Genomic DNA, 16,616 nt, shown 5'->3' with positions numbered 1-16,616 from the left:
CTGCAGTTCACAAAGTATCAGATACAAATAACGTGTGTGGGATGTGATAGAAAATTTTGAACATTTGTTCCTAGGTCTGCTAGCTGTTTGTGTACTGTTACGTAACCAGTGACCCACATGTGTGGCATGCTATGAACTGTATTATTTAATAAAATAATTCTGAAGTTCCATACAAAATATGGAATCCAAAATGCTTAAGTGTTAGATAGGAAGGAGAAATTTCTAACATAGCATGCCTGTAAAACTCTTCCAAACTTCAATTCAGTTCATCCTATCATCTATTAAGAGCAGTTTGTTTTTCAACACAGACAAAGCAAAGCAATCATCTTCCTTTTAGTAAAAAGCCCCTGCTAATTACCTCTCTTTTCAAGTTACAATACACAGTATGGAAATGATATGAAACAGAGGAAGCACATATTTACCTCACCCCCAACTCCTGGAAGGGTTCCTTTTTCATGGAGTATGAAGAAGATGGATCCCATTTCACATGGAATTTTTCCCAAACTAATTCTCTACTCCTCTTTCCCCGTTTTTGCTGTCACAACTCAAACAGGCTGAAAAACCTTGCAGCTTATGCTACTCTAACTTCTTCACATTTCTTCCGATTTTCTGTTTGAATCTTTGTTTTGTATAGAAGAGACCCTAAGGTACAGTACTAACTCCTTGTCTTCACACCAAGAACCTGTATAGGCCTATCATTCCTTTGCATATTCCTCACATAAACAACACAAATATCAGATATCTCGTTTCAGCTTTTATTTGGATATTTTTAAGTTAAGTTGCTCAAGTCCATTTTCCATCAATACAGACACTAAAAATTGAGATCAACATTTAAGGCAACATTAGCATTCATGCCAAGCTCAATATGCAAACTCTATCATCTAAGCACCACAGCATTTAAGAATTGTCACAAGTCCCCTACCTCCATCACACATTCCCTTTCCATTTTAACTCTGCTAACCCGCACTACCCTCAGGAATTCAATTTAGATGCCTCTTCTCCAATAACATCTTGTCATTTCTTACATTTTGATTATTTCATACTAGATTGCTTATGAATAAGGTGACATAAATGAGCGAGATATGTTTCATGGTGAAAGTACGTGGCTGATTTATGTTGTGAGAGCATAGGGATAAAAAGATTTTTCCTATTTTTTGTAATATTTAACATAATTACTCAACAACTTAGTACAAATGTTACATATTTAGTCTTTTCATAAAGGCCATACGTTGAGACTTGTTAGAATGATAATTTTGCTTTAAATTCTGATTTCTTTAGTCTTTAGTGTTACTGTTGACAAGTGTTTGAGTTAAGGATGCTCAAGTGCAACTTTTGTGTAAGAATATGTACAAGTATACAAAAGACCACACGATTCTTAATACAGAGAAATAAGGATTTGTCTTGTGCCTGTGGAAATATTTCAACATGTGGGTCTTGCTAACTTCTCTTTTTACAGTAAAAGGAAGGGTTTTACTTAAGAAGTGTATTTATTACAAGATGATTAGCATACATATATCACAGAACATACAAGAGTTAAAATGAGCTAGTTACAAAATAAGAAGTGGTATGTAAATTTTCATATAACCTAAGAGCAGGATCAGTATTTTACAAAGTACATATAAAAGTACTTCATATACAAAGAAACATACAAATGTGCAAACACCATTGTCACAGGTGGAAATTTGTCAATTGAAAAATGCTAGAAAAATCCTTCATTTTCTTTGTTTTGAAATTGTAAATGCATTAAAAACAGCTGCATTTCCTATTGTGTATGTGAAGTGAGAAGTTTATATTCCTTTCTGACAAAATACATTAGTTATAAAAAAGAAAAATAAAAATTAATAACTGAAAAATTGTATAAGTATAGTCAGTTTGATTAGGCTGACATTAAATTATAAGCAGAATGTCTGGAAAAAATGAGAAAATACTGAATCATATATACAATTATTTTGTAATATTAGTGTGCTATTTAACATATTAACATATCAAAATAAAAACAATGGCTTAATTACCTACAGATTCTACTTGATGTCATCACTATTTGTAGACTGTAAAACTTTTAATAATTTGGGGTTATTAAACACATTTCTCCCAAGGTTTTAAGCTGAACAAACACAATTTTATCAAATGTAAAAATCTATAAACAGTCTTCCAATTTATGTGCAAAAATGTTTAAAAAGTATCAAATCACAACACATCAAACCAGATTATTTACATATTTAATATCTGTAAATGTTAACTAGCTAGTATTGTTCTGCTATAAATAACTTACCTGTCATTCAAAATGTGAGTGTTTTAAAGATTTCAGTGCAAGTGCTTGCTCCACTGTTTAGTGCATTATCATCTTGTTTGTTATTTTTTATTTTACAGTGAGCAGAACAGCATATAAATTAACATATACAACTCACACTTAAGAGATCTTCCTTCTACCAGATTCCTAGTTTGTTTCTTCCTGTATCTCCACGATAGCGTCAGCCAGTTTTCTTTCACATATCCCATCATAATAGCAAACAGAATCTAAAAAGAAAGTGCTATGATCCTCAGATAATCCCTAGAACTTGAAATTCCATAACAACATTGCTGAAGCACTCTGTAGAGCACAAGATTAGAGACTGGCCTGCATGCTGAGAAGACACTTGAAAATTTGTCACCAGGCAAATTCACTTTTTGGTCTTAAAAAAAATATCAACTGTTTAAACATCAACAACCTGATATATATGTCACTGGACTCACAAGCTTTGTTTCCTTCTTTCTTTTTAGGCATTGTAGACATGTTTCCTCTTATCAATGACTACCTTGGAAATAAGAACTTTCTGTTTAAAAATATAAATAAGGTGAAAATAGACTTTCTGCTGTAGAGATTTCTACAGGCTACTTTGGACAGCTTTCCTTATCAGAGTAACTCTGAAATGCGAAAATCAGGATTAGAAAATAGTGCAAATACGGCTCACTTTTATAGCTAGGAATTGTACTGAAGAAACTGGAAATTCAGGATAAATGAATTATTATTTTTCAAAGTCCTCCCTGCAGGAAAAAAAAAAACAGTTACAGTGGTTATAATTATTAAACAGAAAAGAAACTTCAGCATATTATCAATGTCTATAGCTGAAATGTAAGGAAGGCTGGTTGTCAGCAACATTTCAGAACACATCTTACAAAAAGAGGTGCTTTAAACATATCTTGATTATGGAATGTTTTCCTTTCTAAGCATCTGAAATGCAGCTCTGGATTCTGTCCATCCATTGTTGAGCACTCTGTGCATCTTGGGCACAAAAATTATACACACGTTTGTTTGTCTTCAACTGCAAAAGAAAAATAAGAACATAAAAAGTCAACACACAAAACAGAAAAAGAAACTTATAAATTTTACTTTCAGCCATAATCTATTAATTGAGTCTGAATGTACCTCGAATGTATCTTTTTTTTTAATTATTGTTTTTTAATTTCTGCTGTTGAGAATCAGGACTAGCTAGCTGCATAAAAACTTTTTGTGTTGAGTTGGCACGGCAGCTCCATTCAAGCTCCCACCTTCCAGAAGGAATGAAACTAGTAGGTTAGACAAGGAAAGTTTCAAGTAAACATCAAATAAGAACCAGATATACTTACATCAAAAAATGCTTTTTCACTTGCGTGTTTTGGGGCTCCAATAGTTGGAGAAGCAGGAATCACTGTTTCTACTTCTGCAAGGTCTATGTGACCCTTACAGCTTGTATCTTCACCAGAGTCATAGTATCGTAACTAGACCACACGAGAGATAAAAGTTAAATCCAAATATGCTACTCAGATGAACTTTTCATTTTTATTACCCCTTTCCTGGGATTTGGGGAGCGAGGGTAGGAAGGAAAAATACTACTAACACCTGAAGCCATCAGACATGGACAATTGCTGAGACAAAGCCATAGGTCTGGTATATACACGATAGTGGGACTGCTGAGAGCCTTTTACTGGCCAGCCCCCTATTTGATATCTCTGGCTAATAGCAACGTCTCCACCATCCACTCCTGTGCAGATCACTGAAGTGAGGGAAGAACGTGTTGTCACGAGAGTCTCAGAGCAGAGAAGCTTCAAAGTTACTGTCAGAAACTTCAAATTGTTTCTGTCAGAAAAACTGATAAGGAATGCTGACTCCGGGAGTCTAGATTCTGCTCTCATCCTTCACACATCCTCTGTCCAGAAGCAATCTCTTCCCTGTTAATTTCAATGAAACTAGCACAAGAACATTACTCCACTGAAGAGTTAAGAAAATATTCATTCTCTGTATTTCAAGAATTTAAAATAATCAGCAAAAATTTAAGAGTGATTTTAGATAATTATAACCTACACAAAAAACTCCAATTTTCCTACATTTAGTGGTCGAACAAAACTTGCTTTTTTCGCCTAGCAAAGATACTTTAAAATGAATGCAAATAACTGTAAGCTGAGTTTTGACATGCAAATCATTCCAGAGGATAAAATCTAGAGTTCACTTAAAAAAAAAAAAAAAAACACCACAAAACCACAACAACCCATAAACAGATGCTTAATTGTAAAGCAAACCCTCACAGCAAAGGTCACACAATAGAATTCCAACTAAGATTGACCTGTATCTGCTTCAGACTGCATATACTCTTACATCTGTGATATTCAGGAGGATATCTGGTTTACAAAAAATTTAGAAGTCTTTTTCTTTGATTCTGCAGAGTGAGTCTTTTCTCCTCCGTTTCAGGATGAACAATTACAATTACAATTAGCATACGTGCTAGTATATTACCACATACCATTATCCATAGATCCTCAATTAGTGACTTAAAAATGACTGTCTTGTATTACATGTTTTTTAAAGTGTGTCAATTACAATGCATTAATTTATTTTCTAACAAGGCATACGCGAGTCTCAGAGGTTATTTGAACAACCTACACTGCATGGAACATTCTGCTCAGTGAAGGTTACTTCTTGATCACTCAATATAATTTTAAGCACACAAATCACAAATTTCCACTGTTAACTTCTGGCACATTTTGTAAATCAGGTAGAATGTTTAGGCCAACAGATAACCTGTTTTTAGTGCTTCTTGATGTACAATGATTTTTCAGAATATTTATGAATTATTCTGCTATTAAACTTACCTCACTGTGAATAATCTAAACTACTCCTATATACAGTACCTAAAATTATTGTTTAATCAGGAACTTGGCATTTGAGGACTTTAGAGGAAAAATTGGGGGGTGAAATTCTAACTCACTTTAATTTAAAAAATTCAAACTGATCTCAGAAAGATAGCTGTTCCTATTTTTCAGATTTAAAAATACTTCCAGGTTTCACTCACGTTAGCTGTCTCAAATACAGATTACAGAAAAGCACCACAAATGCCAAGTGAGGTGAATGGACTTTTCCACGAAAGCAATTCAGATGATAATTTTTCAGAAGATATAACGTTCTTTCATGCAAAGAAAAATGCTCATGACAAAGTACTTGAGGAGCAAAGAGGATGTAAAATACATGCTTTGGGAGCATGAAGTACCTACTCCAGTTTTAACAAGAACACCAGAATGAAACTTGTTATCAGTTACCATATTATCTCTCAGAATTGCAACCGCAGTCAAGAAATTACCTTCTAAGTTTTCAGCTATTTAAAACAGATTCTGGTTCTTTTGGAAACCAAAGGGGCCATACCTACCATAATGCCTGATTATACTCAATGCTTATTTGCTTAATGATCCTGTGGAGTTAACAATGCTTTAAAAATTGCTACCTCCTCAAACTGTCCATTCAGAATGTTTTATCAGTCACACAGGAAACACATAGACACGCAGTCTATAACATTGTAATATACACATTGCTTCTGAAAATAATTATTATTGGTAATTACTTGTGAAATTAATCTAAATCAGTAAATAAAATTGCAGCAAAATTGTCATTAAAAATCCATTATTGAGAAGTTTTTACCTGGTGTTTGGTCACATCGAGCACAAACCAACGAGGCTTCCAGCCTTTCAGCAAAGCTCCTCTTTTGTATAGCGTACCTTCAAAAGATCTGGAAGATGCAGAAAATACAAATGACACATGATTCTTTAATGTGAATGATATATAAAACCCAAAATGACTAAAAAAATATTCAAGCATTTCTTTTACTGTAGTGAAACAAATCATTTTTAAACAACAGCCTAGTTTAGGTATTGGTGACCGATACAGTGATAAACACTATTTCAGTACTCTAGATGCATTAAATATGCAGCTACAGTCCAGGCATGTCCAACTTGTGGCTCGAGGACTACATGCAGCCTGGCACCATTTTCAGTTGATATAAATACATTACCTGCAACTTTTCAAATGAAACATAGAGTTGCAATCAGATATTCAACTCAAAAATGTGATAGAAGTCTCGTAGAGAGACATGATAAGCTCTATCTTACCGGAGGAAAATATCCCTCGCTTCACAACCATGCCTTAATGCCTTATTTGTGTCTTTGCTTTTTAAGTAGAATGTACATTTGTGAAAAACTGTTAAGGATGAAATATATGAAGAGTAAAATTTCATCAAAAATCTCTGATGAAACCCATGTGACTTCACTGTGAATTGCAACTACTGCCAAAAAACCAGATGGATAACTTAGTTTTACAAAAACAGGGTCAAATGTCCCACTAGCTTTATGTCTCTGTTGCTCTTTTTTTAACATCTTAAGAAAAATATTAAAATGTCTCCTATTTTATTATGATGGTCCATCACCAGAGACATGTTGGCATGACAGTAGGGGCTGAACCTTCTCACCAATATTCCCTTGTTGCTGTGTGAGAGATGGCAGCAGAGCAACAGTCTGACGAGATGGCATCGGACATGGAAATACGCACAAAGCAAAGGGGTGTAACTGAATTCCTCCATGGGGAAAAAATTGCACCCACTGACATTCATCAACACTTGTTGTTTCTGGAGACCCGGCTGCGAGCACAGTGAAGCGGTGGTGGTGCGTTTCAGCAGTGGTGACAGCAATACTGCATCACCTCTACTGGTGCAGATTTTTATGAGTGCAGCATGCGGGCTCTTGTTCATTGCTGGCAAAAACAAACAGCTAATGGTGGTGCCTATGTTGAAAAATAGTGTTTTGTAGCTGAGAATTTGCCCTACCAAACAGCTGTTATTGTAGTTTTTGTATCTGTTGTAGTTTCCATGGAAAATAAATACAAAGTATTACTTTCAGAGTAACCTAGGTATATGTGGCCCAAGACAACTTCACTCAGTGCAGCCCAGGCAAGCCAAAAGGTTAATAACAACCATAACCAAAACCTTCCTGTTCTATAAAGGGAAAAACTGAAAGATCTATGTATGCAACAATTTCATTTTTTCCTAAGGCTTGTACCATTCTAATACAAGGTTCATAAATACTTCCTGATTGTTTGGTTTACCTATTTTCATCATTCTTTGATGTGAAATGATTGTATAGTGTAGTCGCTCTCCTATCTACTCCATTGGAAGGAGAGATGCTTGCACTCTGTTCCTCACCCAACCCATTGTCAGGCATTTCCAACAAAGATCTCTTTTGATAGGAATGTAGATTAGCTGACATCATCCCTGAGGAGCCAGAAGGATGTCTCTGAAGCTAAAAAGAAGAAAATAAAAGAAAAAATCTTAAACAAGATCTAGACACATTTAGAACTGAGAAATCTGATTGTTTAAAGAACTGAAACATTAGAAATGTATTACAGTAGAAAACCAAAACATAACATTCTTTTTGTAATAAACACGACCCACAACTCTTCCTGGTAATCTATACAGTTAATAATTTGCATTAAAAACATAAATAGCAAAGAACTACAGCTGATCTATTAATAAAAATCTTTTAATGTTTTATTTTTACATGCTTTTAGTCCCAATTAATCAGAACCTAGTCTATATTCATTGCTCTCATTACTACTGCTGTGTGCAAGAGGAATCTGAAGAGAATACAGAAGAGCAATTTTAATGGAAATGCACTCTTCAATAAAGAGAGCATCCCATGGGTTTGAATTCTGGTGTAACTTCACAGTTTCAGCCATCAGCTTTGTACACATCTGTGAACACTGACACAATGATTTTTCAGCTTTAATTTTACTAGTGCTTATATGATAAATTCAAGCACCCTGGTAAGGTTTGTCAATACTTGGCAAGGATTTGCTAAAACATTTGCAGCAATTTGAACACCAACAGTTCCTTGGAATTTGGATTTTCTGTGAGGAAGTAAAGTGCGTAATCACCTTTATAATATTAAGTATTCAGCATATTGTTTTGACTTAATCTACAGTTTATTATTTGCAAAATAAAAACGTGTAGCAACACACAGAACACAAAATCACTGTTCACTGCAAGAAGGCACACCTTTAACATGACAAACACATGGGAGAGATACACAACAGCTTGCTTTTTCTCAGCAATATTTTTCCTATATCACTTCTGTTCACTGTAGAAATTGAGTTGTTTGTCATGCATTCTGAGATGATCTCAACACTACACAAATAATATTTGGTACAATGTATAAGTTGTGAATAACTATGGGGCAAAAAAAAATAATCATCATAATACAAATCAGTGCTGCCTCTGAAGAGTCATAGAGATGGTATTTCACTGCATTTCCTATGCAGAAGGATACATTCACAAAGTGTGAGAAGACATCATTTAAGAAAAGCCTTGTTTATTCCAGTGACATAAACTTGAATACTGTTTCCCTTGCTTTCTCAGAATCATCTAGAGCTAGTCAGACATTTGGATACAATAAATTTCCATAAATTCATTAGTTAAAAAGAAAAAAAAAGTGAAGTTTCCAAGATCTACTTTATAGATTTAAGTCATTTTAGTAGATTCTGAGTAACTTGGAGCAATAGGTATCCTGAACTTGGCCTTAATCTGCAGAACAGCATCCTAGAGAGTTCTTTGGGGCTGACCCTTAGCTATTACATTTATCTGAGAACCAGAGACTGATGTCAGGTACATTTATACTTGTATTTTCTTTCCTGCTTCCAATTATTCAATAAAAACTTAATCTTCTGCTTTGCTCATATAAAAGATCTTCCATTTTGGGTTTGTCTAGGTATAAGATGAACTTGAATGACTACGATACACATAAAGCTTACTGCTTTCTTGAAATCAAAGGACAAATAACAGAGTAGTTAGTTCTGAAGATTAACAAACTCATGAAGGCTGGCAAACTTGAACAAGTTTGTGAAGCTGAAGAGTTATGGCACAATTTTATGCCAAGTTTATAGAGAAAGCTCCCCAAAGCCATTAGCTAACAAACTTCCCAGTGCACGTAGAGAGAAAGAAAGAAAAGAAGAAGAAGAAGAAAAAAGCTGCTTTTGAATTAGAAAATATCTGTAATGTCAGCTACTCGTTTTACAGGAGTCAAGAACTGGAAACGTAGCACGAACAATTTCTGCCTTTACCAGAATCTACAATTCCAAAATTCCATGTAGACATGGAAATATCTTTACTTATCCTTGAACCTCTGTCATTTCCTTTTGGCTGCCTCCAGGAACTATTTTTTTTTTTTTTTTTTTTTTGTACTTGAAGTATTTGACACAATGAATAATTTAATAATACTGAGTCATACAATTGTGTACTAGTAAAATGCTTGTGCTCATTTTGTCTGTGTGCCTTAATCTACTGCTGAGAAGCAATTAAGTAAATGGTGTAAGTATAGATGTGTTTTCCTACATGTAGAGATACAGAGCGAGTATCCAAGTTTAGAACAACATGTTCAGTTTTTCAAAAGCAGTATTTTACTCCAAGAAATACAGTGATTTTGACAATGTCCCAGGTAGCCTGTAAAGCCTGTGCTGGAAGAGCTCCTTAGCTACTTACATTGTCTTGTCTAGTGTCGTCCTTTAGATTCATTTTGACCCTTTCCCACAAAAGCTGCCATCTTTCTGGGTTCTGATTTAATTTACTTTCCAACCTTTCAATTTCCTGAAACAAATAACAAGGGTTAAGGATAAACATTTTTAACTGATCACTTCCTGGCAATCACTTTAATACAATCATTTTCTAGTCAATATTTTTACACAGAGAACTTTTAGGCCATGTTGCCCAGTAAAGTACAAGAACTGCTGCCAAACCACCTACGTACTGCTATCAACTAGACTCAGAAATCAATGGCAACCAAATACAGCACCAGTCATATCATTCCTCTTGTATATCACAGGCTGGAGGAGCCATTATTCTTCCAATTCTCCACCAGTTCTCTTGACCACACAACAGTCATCACCAACTGCCGTAACAGAAACACCATAGAGATAAGGATAGAATATATTCCATAAAAATATTTACAAAAAACTAATACTGTGCTGTGACACTAATATTGTACATTGCCAATATTAAGATTTACCATGGTTTATAAAACATAATACAAAACTGTAATAAAAGAAGGAAATAGAAGATTTATTCAATTTGGATGCCAAACTGTAACAACATGTTCTTGTGGAACTTGGGAATATGACCCATGTTGATAACCTCCAGTTGGGGTTATTTCCTGTTAATAAGACAGTGTGTGCAAAGTTAAGTAAAAAGATATAATTTAATTAGTTTATGTTTACTTGTGAAACAGCTTAAATATAACATTCATCAATGCATTTGTCATTACTGTGATATTTGGTCCATTTTTACCCTTCCTTTTTACATTTTTATTTTCAGCACCTACACTGTCATGAAAATCTGATTCTTAATGAAATCATATTTAAAACTTAATTTTGTAAATCCAATTTAGGATTGATGACAGAACAAAAATTGCCACAGGACAAAGAATTTCCATGCTATATAAAAGATAAATAAACCCCAAGACATTATTTTCAAAGAAGAGACAATTAGACTGACATTATTTCCATATACCACATAATTAGTGTAGCTTTCATCATATTCTAGGGGTATATTAGAATAACAGGAAATCATTACTGATTGAAACTTACAGAAAAAGACTATATTTTTAAGGTAAGGAAACATTTGGTAAGGAAACAATTAACTGCTCAACTAAATTTGGAACACTGAACTGAAAATAAATAAGTCTATATGACAGATTCTAACAAAAAGAAAATATATCTACAGATTTATATCTACAGATTCTTCCTCGCTGAAGGTAAATTAGAAAGTTGAAAAGTATAACTAAGTATAAGAGTATACATATACATTGACTATTACAGGACTCTCCTCCTGCCAAAAAATAAAACTAGAATAGCTTTGTTTTGATTATCTTCATTGGTAGATACAAAAACAAGGAATGGCACACAAGTCAGATCAAAGGCTTCTTTAGACCAGTTGTTCCTGTTTCAAAATTCTTACCGTAAAGTGTTCCTGATAGTATACATAGGACTGAATATATTAACCACAGACATTTTATGTAAAAGGCTTCGCAAACTGCTGTAAAAGCAATACTAACTCTTTAATGCTAAAGGTTATTCAGGTTTTAATTTTAGCATTCTCTTTCTGCCCCAGTCTTGACTTTTGAGTACAAGTCCTTCTCTGCAGAATCTGGAATTAACTGAAGCTTGTTACTTAGCAACTGGGTCACATTCCCTTTTTTTTTTTTTTTTGGCTCCACAATGAGCAGTCCTTCCAGAGTTTTAAATGAAAAACTTTCAACAACCTCCTATATATAACTTGAAAAGTTAGGAATAAATTCTCTTAATAAACTCTTTGTAAAAAAAAAAAAAAAACAAAAAAAAACTTACATGACAATAAATCAGTAAGATTTACTCTTGCTCCTTCAGTTTTAAATTCTACAGAGAGCATCAGGTTTTTTCCTTGTATGTGTGCACGGTGCTACGAATAGCTGCACTTGAAAGAAAACTGCACAGAATCACAAAATTGATGAGGTTGAAAGGGACCTCTGTCATCCCCAGGTTGGGCCACCTAGAGGCAGCTGCCCCAGACCATGCCTAGGTGGCTTTTGAATAGCTCCAAGGAGAGCAACCTGTGCCAGTGTTCAACCACACTCACAGGAAAGAACGGTTCCTTCATGTTCAGATGGAACACCTCTTGTCCTGTTACTGGGCACCACCAGAAAGAGCCCATGATACCATTAGCCTTCATTGTCGCAAGGGAACACTGTCCTTAAGGAGAACAGCTGGGCATCCACCAGGATTTGCAGTACCTTTCTGCAGATTATTGGTGCACATACAGATGTTTGGGCTTGCTCCTGCCAAGGTGCACTTCATCACTCAGACCAGTTAGCTCATTTACAATGAATCACAACTCAAATCAAGGGGTTGTTGCAAGACCTAGTCTTAATCAGAAACATTTAAACCCGAATTTGATTCTCTACTGCAGACATGCTATTCTCTTGGATGTGTCACATTGTGGTAAAATCTTAATGAATTTTGAAAGCTGAGAGAGGAAGTGTTTTCAAAAATGCAGTTGGAATCTCTTACCAAATGAGTTGGTTTTGAGTTTTGTGGAGAAATCTATCTTTATTTTATTTTTATTTTTAACTATTTGCAACTACTCTCTGAAAGAAAAGAAAAAAACAACAACAAAAGCAAAAGTCTCCTCTTTCATAATCCTGTTTCATTGTATTTTACGAATGGGTGGGTAATTACTCTTACCATCAGCATACACTTTGTTTCTGATTTCTATGATGTAGAAAGACCACCAGAAAATGGCCTTACTTGAAAATACCTTTATCTGGATCTACTTTTGGCCATTTATATCTACAAGTTCTTCTTCCAGAATTTAAGGTTTGAACAATCCAGCTCATATTTTTTGCCTGGTGTGGTCGAAGTGAATTGAGAAGCTTTACACAAAAATCTGTACTTTGAAGTACTCAGTTATCATCATTCAATTAGGATTAAATGAATGGAATGCATAGTAGTTTGCTTAACTTCCTAAAACTTGTAAACATGAAGACTTATGGAAATTATAGAGCCATCACACACATCTCCTTAAAGGTGTCACATACACAAAACACATTAGAACATTTACCACTAAAAAATTACACCTTTACTGCTCATAGAAGAGCACTGCATTGTAACAAGGAATATTGTGAACTAAGACATTCAGTTCCAGATTCACATCCTGAAGAGTATTGTCTAGTTTTTATTAAAAAAATACTTTTAGAATGAACATATTTGGTATTATCATTATAAACAAAGAGAAAAATCAACCTTCCCTAACAGTTTATCATCGCTAGAATATGTTCTCAGTTCAAACATTACTTGGATACCAACACATTCTCAATGGATTTATGATTAAAGAGAGGTCTTTCTCCCCCATCAGCAATAGCCCTAAATTAACAACTTGTTTTAAAAGAAAGTTCACTTTGCTTTTTAAACGTAGGAGAATATTTTTGTAACCTTTATACAACCTCTTCAAAGTTTTCCAAATGTTCCTCTCCACTGCTATCTTTTATTACTATAATCTAATTCACAAATAACATTTAAACTCTATAAAATCTGACCCACATATCTTTGGAATATAACATGGCTAATTTCCCCGTTATATGACCGTTTCTCACAGTTGTGGCTAGGATAAGCTTGGCATTTAGTCCAGGAAGAAATGCAGAGGAACACTGTTGCTATATTTCTAATGTAGTTCTGCCTATAGTTACAAAAGCTCTGTTTTGTGAAAGAATTCTTGCTATGACCCCTGTTGAGGAACAGATAAGCTCTCTTTCATTGAATTTGTGAAGTTATAAGCTTTGAGCAGTTCTGGCTTTCAGTATCAAGAAGAGCTTCATGGCTGAATTTTATTTTTGAAAATTGGACAATTTTCCTCTTTTCATCAATAGTGATTGTATGCAATGTACTAAAGGAGATTGCAGTAGTGCTCCTGAATTAAGCTAGCTCTCTGACACAAGCAAGACTATCTTGAATTATTCAAATACATTCAGAAACTTCCCACCCTAGGACTTTGTTAAGAGCTGCTTAATTTCAGTGATTTCAGGAACCGAAAGCATATCCCAGCTTTCCAAGAACTGCTTCATTAGGCTTCATAATCTCAATTCTAATGAAAGTTAAAGTCCATAAATATTTGGTATATGCAGCTGAATATGCACATAGCTTGAAACACTAGCTCTAGGAAATGAAGAATGCCTGCATCATTTTTTCCAGAGCTATTAATCCAGAAGATAATGTGAACATTAGCACTGATAGCTAATTACAATCAAACAGCAAACATCTAAGAAAACACAACTATTACCATGCTAAATGGGATCCTTTTTCATCTTCTAATTGTGAAACAAAACCTGAGGAGCCTACTTGAGCCCGCAGGAAAAAAAAATCATTGCCCAAATCAAGCATCCACATAACGTACTGAAATATTCTGAAGCATGTCAGAATTTGAGTTAGGTCCTAGTAAAAATAAATATACTGGGAGTAACTATGGAAAGTTTTGTTGACAAACTTGGGCCAAGACGCTCAGGGATATACATATATATATAGATAGATAGATAGATAGATAGGTAGGTAGATAGATAGATATAGATAGATCTATCTATATCTATCTATCTACCTACCTATCTATCTATCTATCTATATATAATCTACCTCTCACTGAAACCAACAACTGTTGGATTCTGTTTCCTGAAATTTCAGGAATCTGGATCTCTACTACACACATTGAACTGAGTAGAAAAAGGGCAAGAAACATACATTCAACTTTTGCATCAATTAAAAGAACAGTTACTGCATTTCTTACAGAAGGCAATCTGTTGGTTATACTAAATAACTACTCAGACTGGCTTTAACAATAATTTCATATTATATTCATGGGGCAATAACTAAAAATAAAAATAGAGAAATAACATAAATGAAGGGTAAACATGATATAAGATAACTAAAATAACTTATTTTTTCTGTTTAACGTATGTACTTACATTTAAAAGGCTGCTGATGGCATCAGGTTGTATTTTTTTAACATCATCATAACATGGCCACACTATTTTCCTCTTTTTCTGAGAGACTGAACCATCTGTTTGGTCAGCTTCCTCTAAAGCACTGCATTTTGCAGCCACCATATTCCAGTCATAGGAAGGACCTGTAGCCAAAATCTCTTCTACATAGTAATCCCACTTTTTGAGGCTGGACATACTTACATTTGGTTTCAGGGCCTATTAGAAAGAAAGTTTTATTATAATAACAGAAAGGAAGTGTCCACGTTTCAGACTGAAAAATGCAATACTTATATTTTATAGATTATTCTAAATTTAACAGTATCTTGCGTTGGGTAATTCTGCAGTTTGATAATTTTCACAGCAGGATTCTGGCATATGGGGCAGATCAAAAAGTCAAACTAATACTAGCTTTGGGAATATACTGTTCAGAATTATTCTTCTACTAAACAAAGTGTTTCCCAAGAACTCTAATTCAATATACAGTTGCAACCCTCACAGTCTTTGTGACCCCTGTTAAAGACAGAAAAGGTACTTGATAGCAATTACCCTTAAATTCGCCTCAGCAGAAAATCCAAGACCTTCTACTATCAGGGAAAGGAGAAAGGCTGCATAACTTAGGTGGACAAGCACTTGGAATAACCAGAATAACATGAGCAAATGAGCCAGAGACTATAAAGCTTTCACAGTAGTTTAAAACAGATGAGATTGTATTAAAGACACACTTTTTTTTCCTTTAAAATATAAGGTAATAACACTATCAGTATATCTTATTTAAAGGGAATTACTGCCCCAGGTCAATGGGCAATTTTAAAGTCTTAAGAGTGATGTTCAGTCACAATCATTAACTCTGCTACTACAACACAATTTCAAATGAGGAAAAACAGTTTGTAATAAAAATGAAAAAAAAAACCACATACTACAAAAACACTGAAAGCAAATCTTAATTGCTTACTTTTCAGGCTACTGCTTACAGTGAAATGGATAGAACACACAGTGAATAAGATGCCCAGCAACTTACACATTTACCACAGTGATGGTTCTACAGAAAAAGTATGTTCCTCTGAAACAGACAAATGAAGAACTTCCTATCTATTTCATGTCACTCTTGTTTTCTCCATCCTCTCTCTCCCATGCTGATTCAATGAAGCACAGGGGTATGTATGCAGGGGTGGGTATGGGGCCTGCGTTGCTGACTACCAAAATCATATTAAAAGAAAGAATGTAGTCTTTTTTTAAAAAAACAAAACAAAAAAAAACCTTTAATGAAGTAAGTTTATATAACTGATTTGAGCTCCAGGTGCTATGTATTCTAAGATACAATGTGGTAAAAAAAATCCTTGAGGAAAAAGGAAAGCTAAGATACACTAACAAAAGCATTAGTGGCAACAAGGCTTCCAGCATGTTGGAGACTGCCCGGTCATTATCTGGTCATCAGCAGTGGACAGGCATGCAGATAAATTATTTGTCAGGGCAAAACTCATTGGCAAAGCAGGAGAGAGAAGTACATCAGTGAGACAGGGGGAGAAGTTGGACTATGTTATACCGAGTCTTATCCCCAGAACTACAGTATGAACACCACTCTTTTCTTTCAGTTCCTGAGATGTCTTGATGTCTATCATATTAGACAGTGATATAGATAATATTCAACCAGATCACTATGAAATGTATTAATTCCACTGTGGCTGGAATGTACTTGAAGCTCATTTCTCTGTAACTGTGAATTATGGTATATAAACAAATATTTTTAAATAACTATGCAGATTTTAAGACCATTTTTATAGTAAGTCATA

At 34.5% G+C, this 16,616-nt stretch overlaps 1 protein-coding gene across 4 annotated transcripts in view; it reads right to left on the bottom strand.

Moving 5' to 3' along the window:
* Positions 1-741: 741 nt before the first annotated feature.
* SBF2 (SET binding factor 2) overlaps positions 742-16,616 on the bottom strand; it is a 232,491-nt gene continuing 216,616 nt past the window's right edge. For all 4 annotated transcript variants that reach the window (XM_015286380.4, XM_015286382.4, NM_001012895.4 and 1 more), the window contains 6 exons: positions 14,809-15,042; positions 9,810-9,914; positions 7,382-7,575; positions 5,927-6,014; positions 3,607-3,738; positions 742-3,302 (listed from right to left, as the gene is read on the bottom strand). In XM_015286380.4, the coding sequence (XP_015141866.1) occupies positions 3,204-3,302; positions 3,607-3,738; positions 5,927-6,014; positions 7,382-7,575; positions 9,810-9,914; positions 14,809-15,042 (852 nt within the window). In that variant the 3' untranslated portion in view covers positions 742-3,203. The remainder of the gene's footprint in view (positions 3,303-3,606; positions 3,739-5,926; positions 6,015-7,381; positions 7,576-9,809; positions 9,915-14,808; positions 15,043-16,616) is intronic.

This window comes from Gallus gallus, chromosome 5 (assembly GCF_016699485.2).
Source record: "Gallus gallus isolate bGalGal1 chromosome 5, bGalGal1.mat.broiler.GRCg7b, whole genome shotgun sequence".
Lineage (NCBI taxonomy): Eukaryota > Metazoa > Chordata > Aves > Galliformes > Phasianidae > Gallus > Gallus gallus.
This window is presented reverse-complemented; position numbering and strand designations above follow the sequence as displayed.